The 12369-nt window shown below is 50.6% G+C and overlaps 2 protein-coding genes across 2 annotated transcripts in view; both read left to right on the plus strand.

The window, feature by feature from the left end:
• LOC134669938 (mucin-3A-like) overlaps positions 1–12369 on the plus strand; it is a 208873-nt gene that overhangs the window by 147657 nt on the left and 48847 nt on the right. The window lies entirely within an intron of this gene.
• LOC134669937 (GATOR2 complex protein WDR24) overlaps positions 1–12369 on the plus strand; it is a 35087-nt gene that overhangs the window by 17068 nt on the left and 5650 nt on the right. Inside the window, exons 11-15 of the mRNA XM_063527555.1 lie at positions 1511–1641; positions 2781–2918; positions 3200–3294; positions 3421–3596; positions 5072–5174. Of these exons, the coding sequence (XP_063383625.1) occupies positions 1511–1641; positions 2781–2918; positions 3200–3294; positions 3421–3596; positions 5072–5174 (643 nt within the window). The remainder of the gene's footprint in view (positions 1–1510; positions 1642–2780; positions 2919–3199; positions 3295–3420; positions 3597–5071; positions 5175–12369) is intronic.

The following is a 12369-nucleotide window of genomic DNA, read 5'->3' on the forward strand; positions in this document are numbered from 1 at the left end:
TGAGATACGAGTTTTCAAATGTAACCAGACCATGATGACATTCAATTTGACACAGAATATCGGTAGTTTTAGTATTCTAATTGTAGGGTGACCATGCATATCGTAAATAAATTAATAGCTTTTTTTTTTCAACACGACTCGAAAATTAACGTTAACATCACTAATACTGATACGAAACAGTAGCATATAATTTACGAAATACGCAGTGTTAGTCCTGCTCACGTCTCCTGAATCACCCTGTATATATTATATTTGTCGGAACGTGACTCTAGAAGGACGTATTGCAGCTTTACAGTTCATAGTTTTAGACGCCTGTATAAAGTCGATTAGCAATGTTTGGCTACGTATTACTTGGTTGTACCGAAATTCATAATGTTGCGTAGAGAGTAACGCCGTCTATTGGCGTGTTGTTGAACTAAGATGACGGGTTGGAACGTCAAGTGGTTTAACTTGGGTGAAATTCGGTACGAGGTGGCGGTTTTGTAGTTATGTTGGTAGACCGGTCGAGCAGGTTTGCCAACTTGACTTCGAGGCGGGAGCGGTGAGGCTCAGCCGGCAGAGTTGATCGGACTGTGCGAGAGATCGGACGTTAGCCAACGTCGTGCCTAATTCGCCACGTTCCTGAAGGCTTATAACCATTTAGCTAAGTGTTATTTTGATTTCTTACGTGTGATTAGGAGCTTACCTTTGTAAAATAAAGAGAAGAAGTGTTGTTTTGAAAAGATGTGATGTGTCCCGCCGAGTTTGTTGCCGGTCCCATATTGGAATACCCTTCTCCAATTGAGAAGGATTTAAATCTTCTCAAGTCAGATGTTTAGGGTTGGAGCCGGCCTAGCTTGACTTGAATAAAGACCTGAAAGATTTTATGTGATCCCTTTATTTGAGTTCAATCAAAATACATAATACACAATAGTGATTAGTTGGGCACTGGTATGGTATGGTTAACCAGTCCGAAAGTTTATTTCATGTACTGGTAGCATACTGAGTTAGCTGTGAAGTACATATATCATCGAGGTACTGCGCCCACTACCATCCTGCACACCCATGCCCTCTGTCATATTAGATAGATAAACACTTTATTCATTTCCACAATATACATGGTAATTACAAAGAGAGATTTATTAAACATTCACATGCAGCTTAAATTAAAAGAAAAACTATTATAATTTAATTACACGATATGAACAAAAAAGGGCATAACCATGTGTCGTGACAGAGAATTGGCGCTGGCTCAGCATGATGATGCGGCAAGCCACATCGCTGATATTTTGCCAAGACCTTACATAAGGTGCAACGCTTTATGATGTACCTTATATATATTAGTATAGTAGCTGAGTGTAGTCTCGGTGGTGGTCCAGTGTATTGAGTTCGAGTCCACCCAAGACAGTGAATATTCCACTTTTAACGCATTCACTGCCAGGGGGCGTGGCATAGGAACAAACTTGTATGACGGTGAACGCACATGTGCGTTGGGGGTAGCGAATGTGTTAATTATTATATTTGATTATAGTGCCGTAGAAGAGGAACCGATGGAGGAAGTAGAAGAATGGGCAGAGAACCAATTCCACAACAGCGGAGTGCTAGGGCTTCCCACACACAGCATCTACGTGCCACCCTCCCGACTACTGCGCCGCGACGATGGTAAGATTCTCATTAGATATATATGTAGTGCAAACTAGGGACACAGATTATATAATAGTTCTTACGAACAGATACTTATCTCTCAAAGAAAACGCAAATACCTACCGTTTTGATACCTAAACAATAATACAATAGAGTGACCTTCAGCGCGCCGCTCCCCGCACCGCGCGCACCAGCACAACGCTAGGGTTGCTGACGCTTAGAAATGATAAACAAATACCTACTTAAACAGCGGAATGAAATAAAAGAAAGCTAAATCTTAAAATGTATCTAATATTCCGTTTATGAGTTAGTGTTTGCGAAATACTAATTTTAAAAGGTCATATGTCCCTGCAGTAACCGCAGTGTTTACGCCGTTTTATAAACCGCGCAATGATCCGAGCAAGAATTTAGTTTTAAAACTTCGTGTAATTTAAAACCAAATAGAGGTTGATGTTACACAATAAAGAAAAATAATAGAAAACCCATGAATATAGGTAATTAATTATAAGTTAACCAGAGCATAAATGTGTAAACTTAACTTACTGTCTTTAAAATAAACATTTCCCAATACCTAAATTAAAAATTTGCTACCAATTCAAATATATAGATATCAAACTATACATTTGTCGTAATAAACACAACATGTTTCACTAAAGAAATTCAATTGTATCTACGTAACTATCGTAAAAATTGACAGTGCGGCGCGCGGTGACGTGCGTGCGTGAGCGCGTGTGGCAACCAACTGGCTTGCTTATCTACCGTGAACGGGAGCAGATTCGTAGGTATTAATCCGAGCTCGCGCGGAGAGTTCCATAGGCCTGCTAGGGATTTATTTAAAATTGGCTTTAGCCCGCGACTTCGTGTGCGTATAATTTGTAATTTGGGTAGCTTGTTTTTTATCCGACCTGCTTTTTTACAAAAACTCATTGGTACCAGCTAGGATTTTGATTTGAATCCGCGACTGCTGGATTGAAAGTCGGACGTCAATTCCACTCGGCCGCATGATAATTTACTCGTTGTATAAGTGTTGTATAATAAATTAATTACAGTCGAGTGTTGTATAATAAATTCATTACAGTCGAGTCAGGAGGTCTATAGACAAAATATGCAATTGTAGTCAGGTCTACATAAGCACTATAAAAATTGTTTGTGCACAGAAACAGCGGGTTGGGTGTCGGCCGCGTCAGCGCACTACGTGGACGTGGAGGCGGCCAACTGGACGCTCCCGGAGGAGGCGTTCCCGCTGCGCGCGCCCGCGCACGCCGTCACCCCGCCGCCCGCCGACGACCACGCGGGTGAGCGAGACACACTGTACACAGCGCGCGGGCGCGAGCGGGACACACTACACAACTGGACGCTCCCGAAGGAGGCGTTCCCGCTGCGCGCGCCCGCGCACGCCAGCACCCCGCCGCCCGCCAACGACCACGCGGGTGAGCGAGACACACTGTACACAGCGCGTGGGCGCGAGCGGGACGCACTACACAATTGAGCAAAATCAATATTTATTAAGACCGATCGAATCGAATTATCAGATCAAATCTCACTGATGAATTTCTACATTGCCCCCTGATTGTAGGTACTATGGCGGGCGGAGCGTCGCCGGGCGGCAGCACGTCCACGGGCTCGGGGCCCGCCGCGGAGCACCCCTACACCCACCAGACCTCCGTCCCGGTGAGTGAGTGATCCAATAAAGGTTCAGTTTTTTCCTTTTGAGGTACGGAACTCTAAAAATCGCAGTTTTAGCGTCCTCTACTGGCTCTGAGCATAATAAAGTGTACCATTCCTATTATCCTGCAGCTGGAAGACACGTCGACGTCCGGGTCGGGGTCGGAGGGCGAGCTGTCGGTGCGCGCGGAGGCGCCGGTGTCGCGGCCGGACGCCGCGCCGCTGCTGGCCGCCGCGCTCAAGGCGCACGCGGCGCTCGGCGACGTGCAGACCGCCGCCACCGTCTGTCTCGCGCTACAGGAGCACAGGTAACTTTGTTAGGTCTCGGCAGGGTCGCCATGACTCTGACTGATACGAGAAATTGGTTGTGTACTGTTGCTCGCCCGAATGGCTCATGGTTACTCTAATGTTGACATGGACATTCAGAGGTATTTTTTTTTCTCTGTAAATCATTCTATAATATATGTCGGAGTGTGACTCCAGAAGAACGTATCGCAGCGTTACAGTTTTACAGTAGTTAAAGACGCCTGTATAAAGTCGATTAGCAATGTTTGGCTACGTATTACTGGGTTGTAACGAAATTCATAATGTTGCGTATAAGAGAGTAACGCCATCTATTGGCGTGTTGTTGAACTAAGATGACAGGTTTTGGAACGCCAAAAGGTTTCTCTTGGGTGAACGTAGGCACGAGTTGGCAGTTTTGTCGTTATGTTGGTAGACCGGTCGAGCAGGTTTGCCTACTTCACTTAAAGGCGGGAGCGGTGAGGCTCCGAAAGCAGACTTGATTGAGCTGCGCTACAGATCGGACGTTAGCCAACCTCGTGCCTAATTCGCCACATTTCTGAAGGCTTATACCTGAAGGATTATTCTGAAAGCTTATAGAATCCAACGTTCTTTGACCATTTAGCTAAGTGTTTTATTCCAAGTGTTCTGACGTGTGATTAGAAGCTTACCTTTGTAAAATAAAGAGAAGAAGTGTTGTTTTGAAAAGATGTGTCCCGCCGAGTTTGTTGTCGGTCCCATACTGGGATACCCTTCTCCAATTGAGAAGGAATTACATCTTCTCGGGTCAGAGGTGTACGGTTGAAGCCGGCCTAGCTTGACTTGAATAAAGTCTTGAACGATTTTATGTGATCCTTTTATTTGAGTTCAATCCAAATACACCCCAATAGTGATTATAGTAGGCACTAGTATAGTTAACAAGTCCGAAAGTTTGTTTCATGCACTGGTGGCATACTGAGTTAGCTGTGAAGTAATACATTGAGATACTACGCCCACCCGCCATCCTGTACACACCACATGATGCGCCCTCCGTCATATATATAAACGCCTCGATGGAAATGCATAACTATAACCTACATTTGGACAAACACCCCGATGAAAATACTGTTAACCCACACACAAAAGTAATTAATTCCACAGCAAAATAGCATTCTGTTGTGCAAATCAGAAATTTAGGAAGATTTTTTTTTTTGTGGGACGATTAAAATTATTTCTTCATTTGATGACCAGTCTGGCTTAGTGGGTAGCGACCCTGCCTGTGAAGCCTGGGTTCGAATCCCAGTAAGGGCATTTATTTGTGTGATGACACAGATATTTGTTCCTGAGTCATGGTTGTTTTCTATGTATTTAAGTACATATTTACATGTAACATATGTATATCGTTGTCTGAGTACCCACAACACAAGCCTTCTTGAGCTTACTGTGGGACTTAGTCAATCTGTGTAAGAATGTCCTATAATATTTATTTATTTATTTTATTTTTTATTTTAACTGTTAACAGATCGGATCTGTTCCCTTACATCGACGAGGCGCTACAGGAGCAGTGGCTGCTGGGTTATATCGAGTTACTACATAGGTACAAACTGTGGAATGTCGCTACTGAGGTGAGTCTTGCATATTGGTCGGATATTGAATTACTCAGGCCTTTCATTTTTATTTGACACCCTTGGCCGCCTAAGCCGTCAACTGACGCGCTTTTATTCGTATATTCCGACAAGTATTACCACGCGCCGCATAGGATAGGCGTAGTTTTCAAAGGGTTAAGATTTGGAATTGATTGCATTATTTGTATTGATTTACTAGTTTTTCTCAAACATGCAATATTGATGTTATATTCCTTATAATAGGCTGCGAAGTATGACGTTTCAGGTGCGGCTAGGACAAAAGGTCGTTAATGGAATTTCATACACATCTTGCAGGCCTAGGCCGGCAAAGTTCTCTTTTTTAATTTTCATTTCACAGATATTTGTGACACAGCATCGTGGCATTCATCCATTAAAAAAAACTAGAGGCAGTATTTGCTTTATGGTTCGTAATGACACTCTGCCACTACGCCTATAAAAAATACGCAATACGCCTATATAATTTGCAGTTTTATTTGTATAAAATCAATATGAATGTGAGTGTTAGGCCCTATCTTCGTGTGTCGCAGCGGGGGTGCGCAGGGGAGGGTAGAGAGTGGACTGTAGAATTCTCATAGGTAGCAGAGGATGGAATGAAACACGCAGCTGGCTTATTCAGATGCAGGAGGGTCGAGGTTGGAGAGGTTCCTTTTTTCTTCTTTAGTTGTTTCCTGGTCGGCTGCTGGCTTTTGACTGACGCGGAGCGGGGCGATGTACCGGCTTTTATAACCACCTATTTTATGCGCCTCGTCCCCCGCTCCCCGCGGGGCGCGCATGCGCGGATCGTGAGAGATTGGCGCATGCGCGCGGATCACCTATCTACCTATCTCTCTCTAATTAGGGAACCTCTCTTTCCTCGGCCCTCTGGCACTTATTTATTTATTTTATAAATACATTTTATTAAACTGACAAGTCTTATAAGCTATCCTACCTAATCTATTCTTATTAGGCTCTAGCCTATCTTAGTAAACTTATTGGAAAGGCGCAAAGTGTGTGTCGCCCTCGGCGACCCACACTTTGCCCCCCTCGTTAAGCAGAGCTACGTAATGAAAAGACAATAGGGTAATATTTTATTATTCACAAATTTCGAACTTAATCTAAATTATCACTTAATGAATTTACTTATCTAATTACATTGATGACTGGGACGCGCGTCGTGTACATTTCTCCCGCCGTCGCTTCGCGAACCTACTGGTAGCACGACGATCTTCTTGGTCGGCCTCCTCAGCACGTGTCCCTTGCTCGTAGAGACGTCCACGACTCGAACCACGCCATCCTTGCCTGGGTACGTCTGCGTCACTATCCCACGCGGCCATGTGTTGCGGGGGAGGTTGGAGTCGCAGATGATCACGACGTCTCCGACGGCCGGGGCGACTCCTTCGTCGTAGGGCTCCCGCCGGTGTTGGAGTAGCGGCGCGTACTCGCGGACCCAGCGCTGCCAGAAGGTGTCGGCGAGCTGCTGGGCGCGCTTCCAGTGTTGTCGCGCGTTGGTGTCGCTCTCCTCGAAGGTGCCGGGTGCAGGTGAGTAGCAGTCCGGCCCTAACAGGATCATGTTCGGGGTCAGGGCCGGCGGGTCCTCTGGGTTCACGGCCACGTAGGTCAGCGGTCTTGAGTTGACGGTCGCCTCCGCCTCCGCCAGTAGGGTCTGTAGGGTCTCGTCGCTCGGGTACTTCTCGTGCAGCGTAGCCTTCATCGCTTCCTTGACGGTGCGCACCATACGTTCCCACACGCCCGCCATGAATGGGGCGGCGGGGGGAAGAAAGCGCCAGTTGATGCGGCGTGCGTGGGCGGCGTCTCTCATCGCCTCCGCCAGCTCTCGGTGTGCACCTCTGAAGGCGGTCCCGTTGTCGCTCCACAGCTCTGTAGGGCACCCGCGCCGAGCAATAAAGCGGCGCAGTGCGTTGATGGCGGAGTCGGTGCTAAGTGAGACGACCATCTCCAGGTGTACGGCCCTCGACGTCATACAGGTGAACAGCGCGACGTACCTCTTCTCTCTATGGCGGCCCACTGTGACTTCTTGCGGCCCGTAGTAGTCTAGGCCTGTGTAGGTGAAGGGCCTAACGTGGTGTGCTAGGCGCGCCGCTGGCAGGTCACCCGTAGATGGCGCCGCGGGCTTCGCACGACGCAGTCGACGCCGTGGGCACTGGGCGATCACTTGTTTCACTGTCGGCCTTATCTTCACTATGTGCACGCGCTGTCGTAGATCGTTGACCACTATTTCGGTGCTGCCGTGATGTAACTGTTCGTGGACGTGAGAAACATATAACTTCGTATAGTGATGTTTACCGTGTAGCACTATAGGTCGCACTGTCTCCTCTTGTAAGTCGCCGGCCGCTATTCTGCCCCGTAGACGTATAATGTTGTCTTCGTCCATATATACGCTCAGCTTGGCTAGTCGGTCGTCCTTGTCTGGCGCGCGGCCGCTCGCTATGCGCCCTCTCTCTTTCTCGTAGCTATCTTCTTGTGAGGCGCGTATTAACAGCTTCTCGGCGGCACTTAGGTATTTGGCTTCTAACACTAAGTACTTTTTCTCCTCTGGCGACGATGTGGCGGCGATCTTGGCTGGCACGCGTGTGTGAGTGGCGCGCTTATTCCAGGCTCCGTCTTGTGACTCGTTTGCGCGCGTTCGTTTGCGCCTGGCCGCCGCGATAAGTTGTGTCGCGGGCCGGGCGGGTTCACGGGGTCGAGGGCGCACGAGGTCGATGAACTGTAGCACGCGCGCGGTCGCTCGTAGTAGTCGCGTCCACTTGGAGAAGCGCTCGAACTTAGGTATAGCTGCGTGCTTATCTAGGGGCACGGCAGCTGTCGCGGCGCACGTCTCCTTTTCTTCACCGGTCACGGGAACTTCGACTTTATTCTCACGGGGCCAAGTCGATTCTTAATTGTACAGGAACGACGGGCCTACGAACCATCTGTGGCTCGTATCGAAGTCAGCTGGGGTGGCGCGGGTCGCGTCGTCGGCTACGTTGTGTGCTGTCGGTACCCATCTCCACTCGTTTTTCTTAGTGTGATCTTCTATCTCGGCGAGTCTGTGGGCCACGAACGTCTTGAATGTGCGAGGCTCGGCGCGTATCCATGCTAGCGCCGTGCGAGAGCCGCTCCAGTATGTTTTTGAAGCGATCTCGAAGTCGTGCTCTTCTATCACTGTTCTTGCTAGCCGTACGCCTAGGACGGCCGCTTGTAGCTCCAGTCTAGGTATGGAGATAGGCTTCCTCGGTGTGACGCGGCTCTTGGCGGCGGCTAGGGCTATCTTCACTGACCCGTCGGCCCTCGTCATCCTCCAGTATACGGCGGCCGCGTATGCTTCTTCACTAGCGTCGACGAAGGTGTGCAGGTCGCGTACGGTGGCAGGCGTCGTGATAGGTGAAATTAGGCCGAGCGGGTCGAATATTGACATGATGATGCTTAGGGCTTCTCTCTTCGTCGGTGGCCGGAGATCATTGATCACCTCGGGCTGAGCTCTTCTTGTGTTGAGGCGAAACCGGATGCTATCTTCGTTCGTGTCCCACAGCAGGCCGAGTGTTTTTTCTATCTCGCTCCCGCCGATAGGGACTGTGTTTCCCTCTCGCTCTTCGCTGCCGACGACGTCCCTTATTGCTTCATATTCGTTTGTAGCCCACCCACGCAGTTGAAACTTGGCTTGTTTGTGCACATGATCGACGTCTCTTGCTACTTGTCTCGCCTCTTCTATTGTGTTGAAGCTCTGGAGATAGTCGTCCATGTAGTGGTTGCGCTCTATCGCTCGCGCAGCCTCCGGATACTGTGTCGCGTGTTCTCGTGCGTTTCTATTTTTGATGTATAGAGCGGTGCACGGCGATGACGACGCGCCGAATATAACTGAAGTCATGCGGTATTCTTCTGGTTCCCCCTCGCGGCGGTCGCCCCTCCATAGGAAGCGGAGCGCGTCCCGGTCCTCCTCGCGTATCTTGATCTGCATAAACATCTCTTTCAGATCAGCTGAGACTGCGATGCCGTGTTGACGAAACTTCATGATGACGCCGGGCAGCGATTGCAGAAAGTCTGGGCCCGTATGTAGCATGTCGTTGAGGCTGCGGCCGTGTGAGGTGGCGGCAGCATCATGGACCAGTCTTATCTTCGGCTTCTCTGGGTTGCAGACGGCGAAGTGAGGTAGGTACCACGTCCTTCCGCTAGGCGGCGTGGTCGCGCGCTCGGCGTAACTTGAGGTAAGTAGGTTGTTGACGCGCTCGTTGTATTGTTGTTTCAGGTTGGCGTCTCGATCCAGCTTCCTCTCGAGCGTGTGTAGCCGCTTCAGTGCGTCGTTGCGATTGTTAGGTATTGTTTCTTCTTGATTGCGCCACAGTAGCCCCGTCTCGAACCTGCCGTCGGGTAAGCGGCGGCTCTTCTCTTCTAGTATGCGGAGCGCTTGTTGCTCGGGATCGCTGCTCGGTCGCCTCGGCTCGATCGCTAGGGACTCGAGAGCGAAATATTTCTTCATTGTTTCTTCTATATCTTCAGTTGACTTGGCCCGCGTGAGGTGCGCACAGCAGTACGCGATCGGCTCCGCTCTAGTGGTGCGACAGCCGTGAAGTACCCATCCTAGTAGGGTTCTTGAAGCGACGAGTTGATCGCGCCGTCTTCTTCTTATTTCTCGCGACACGATTAGCTCCCAGTTGTCTTGACCGATGAGTATTTGTGGGGTTGCGCCGCGGTAAGTTAACTTGTGCTTGAGTCCTCTGAGATGTGTGCAGCCTTCTATCTCGCTCACACCTATGGATTGTGTGGTGAAGCCCAGACTGCCGACGGTATGCGCGTTTGATATGCGCTGCTCCTGCCCGCCGTACTTGTTGCGTATGTAAACCTCGACCCTCCTGCTCTGATTGTGTTCCATCTCTTTTCCTCCTACTCCCTGCACCCACATTGGTTCGGTGGGGCCGTCGAGCCCGAGTGTGTCCGCCAGCGCTGAGTCGATAATTGTCACGGTGCTGCCTTCGTCGAGTAGAGCGAATGTGTCTGCTTCCGCCCGCGGGCCGCGTAGTGTGACTGGTACTATCTTCAGGTAGGCGCGTCTTGTTCGTGCTGTCGCGCAGGCGATCTGGTTCACTGCCGAGGCCACGACTTCTTCAGGTTTGTGTGGTGGGGGTGGCTCGGCAGCGGCTGCAGCGGCGGCCGCGGGTGACGACTTCTCGTGGTGTAGTAGGCGATGATGTCTCATGGGGCAGCCTTGCTGGCCGCAAGGCTTCGCTCGGCAGGCGAAGCGTCGATGTTTGCTGACGAGGCACCGGTAGCAGATATTGTTTTTCTTGGCCACCTCCCAGCGCTCGTTCGTGTCGATCTTCATAAATTGCGGGCACGACGGCAGTTGATGCGTAGCGTGTTCACATAGCGGGCACGCTGGCTTCTCTTCTTTTGGCTTCTTATTTGTCTCGACCGCGGCGGCGTACGTTCGCTCGGGCTTCTTTCTTGCGCTTCTTACTTCTTTATTCTCCGTTGTATTCTCAGGCGGGGCGTAAGGTGTGCACTTGTCGGCTTCATTGTTCAAAAAGTCGGCAACTTTCTTGAGCTCGGGCGTCTCTCTCTCGTAGCCGCGTAGTCGTACCATTTGTTGCGAATTATTGGCGATAATTTGTCGACTATCGACCGCAGTAGCTCCGGGTTGTAGAGGTACAGCGGTTTCTTCAATATCTCGATAGTCATCACAGTGTTCGCGATCCGGCTGGCGAATATGCACAGATCGCGCGGGTTGTCGGTGAGGCGCGGCAGTCCCTTAATCTTCTCCAGTTCGTTGATGAGTAGAGCGTCTGGTCTTCCGTATCTTCTTTCTAGTGCTCGGATGACGTCCTCGGGATGTGGCTGGCTAATTAGGAGGGCGCTGACGGCCTCCGCGGCGACACCTTTCAGACTTCTTCTTATACGGGCGACGTTTTCACTTGCAGAGAAACTGGGCGCGGACTCGTTGTACGCGGCCTTAAATTGTAGCCACTCGGTGCACAGGCCACTAAAGGTCGGCAGGTCGGGTATGTACTTCTTGTAGGACTTGCTGGCTTGAATGGCTTCTGTGAGGGCGGCGGTTAGCGACGACACGTCCATCGCACGAGTGTCTTCGTATGTATCCGGCCGCGCGCGACGTCTAGTAGTGCGCGCGGCGGGCTCTTGCGTTTCTTCTATATGGACGGCCTCTTCTATCTCTGTCGCTTGTTGTGGTCGGCGATTGAACCAGTCGGCGATGCGCTGCGGCGCGAGGTCCTCCTCCTCTTCTTCAGACTCCTCTCTTGATGACACCAGTTCTATTCTTTCTTGACGTATTCTTGCTAGTTTGGCTTCTGCTTGTACACGCTTCACCTCTAGCTCGGCCAACCTCTCCTTGGCCTCCAACTCCGCGAGGAGTCTCTTGCTGGAGGCCTTAGATCGGTGTGACCGAGCGGGCTTCGCTGGTTGTTTCGGTGGTGGCATCAATTGGGTGGGGTTGCGTTCGACGATCGTGTTGGCTAGGCTGGCCGCAGGCGTAGCTTTGATGCCCGACGTGTCGGCGGGGTGGACGGCGTTGCTCGGCCCGGGTTGATTTTCTGGTCTGGGACGCGTCTTCCTGATGGCGCCCGTACCCGACGATGCAACTGTGTCCAGCGTCTCCGCTGAACCCAACGTAGCGCCGGTGCCCGACGTAGTGCCGGTGCCCGACGTGGTGCCGGTGCCCGACGTGGTGCCGGTGCCCGACGTAGTGCCGGTGCCCGACGTGGTGTCGGTGGCGCCGGTGCCCGATGTCGTGCCTGTAGCGCCGGTGCCCGATGTCGTGCCTGTTTCCCCGGAGCCCGGAGATTTTTCTGACGATTCTTCATCTTCTTTGCTGTGGTTGTTTCTTGTTTTCGCCATCTTGCTGTCTTCTTGCTTCAGAGATCCGGCTTCGACGAGGACCAAACAATGTGAGTGTTAGGCCCTATCTTCGTGTGTCGCAGCGGGGGTGCGCAGGGGAGGGGAGAGAGTGGACTGTAGAATTCTCATAGGTAGCAGAGGATGGAATGAAACACGCAGCTGGCTTATTCAGATGCAGGAGGGTCGAGGTTGGAGAGGTTCCTTTTTTCTTCTTTAGTTGTTTCCTGGTCGGCTGCTGGCTTTTGACTGACGCGGAGCGGGGCGATGTACCGGCTTTTATAACCACCTATTTTATGCGCCTCGTCCCCCGCTCCCCGCGGGGCGCGCATGCGCGGATCGTGAGAGATTG

The sequence above is a fragment of the Cydia fagiglandana genome, chromosome 13 (genome assembly GCF_963556715.1).
Source record: "Cydia fagiglandana chromosome 13, ilCydFagi1.1, whole genome shotgun sequence".
Classification (NCBI taxonomy): Eukaryota; Metazoa; Arthropoda; class Insecta; order Lepidoptera; family Tortricidae; genus Cydia; species Cydia fagiglandana.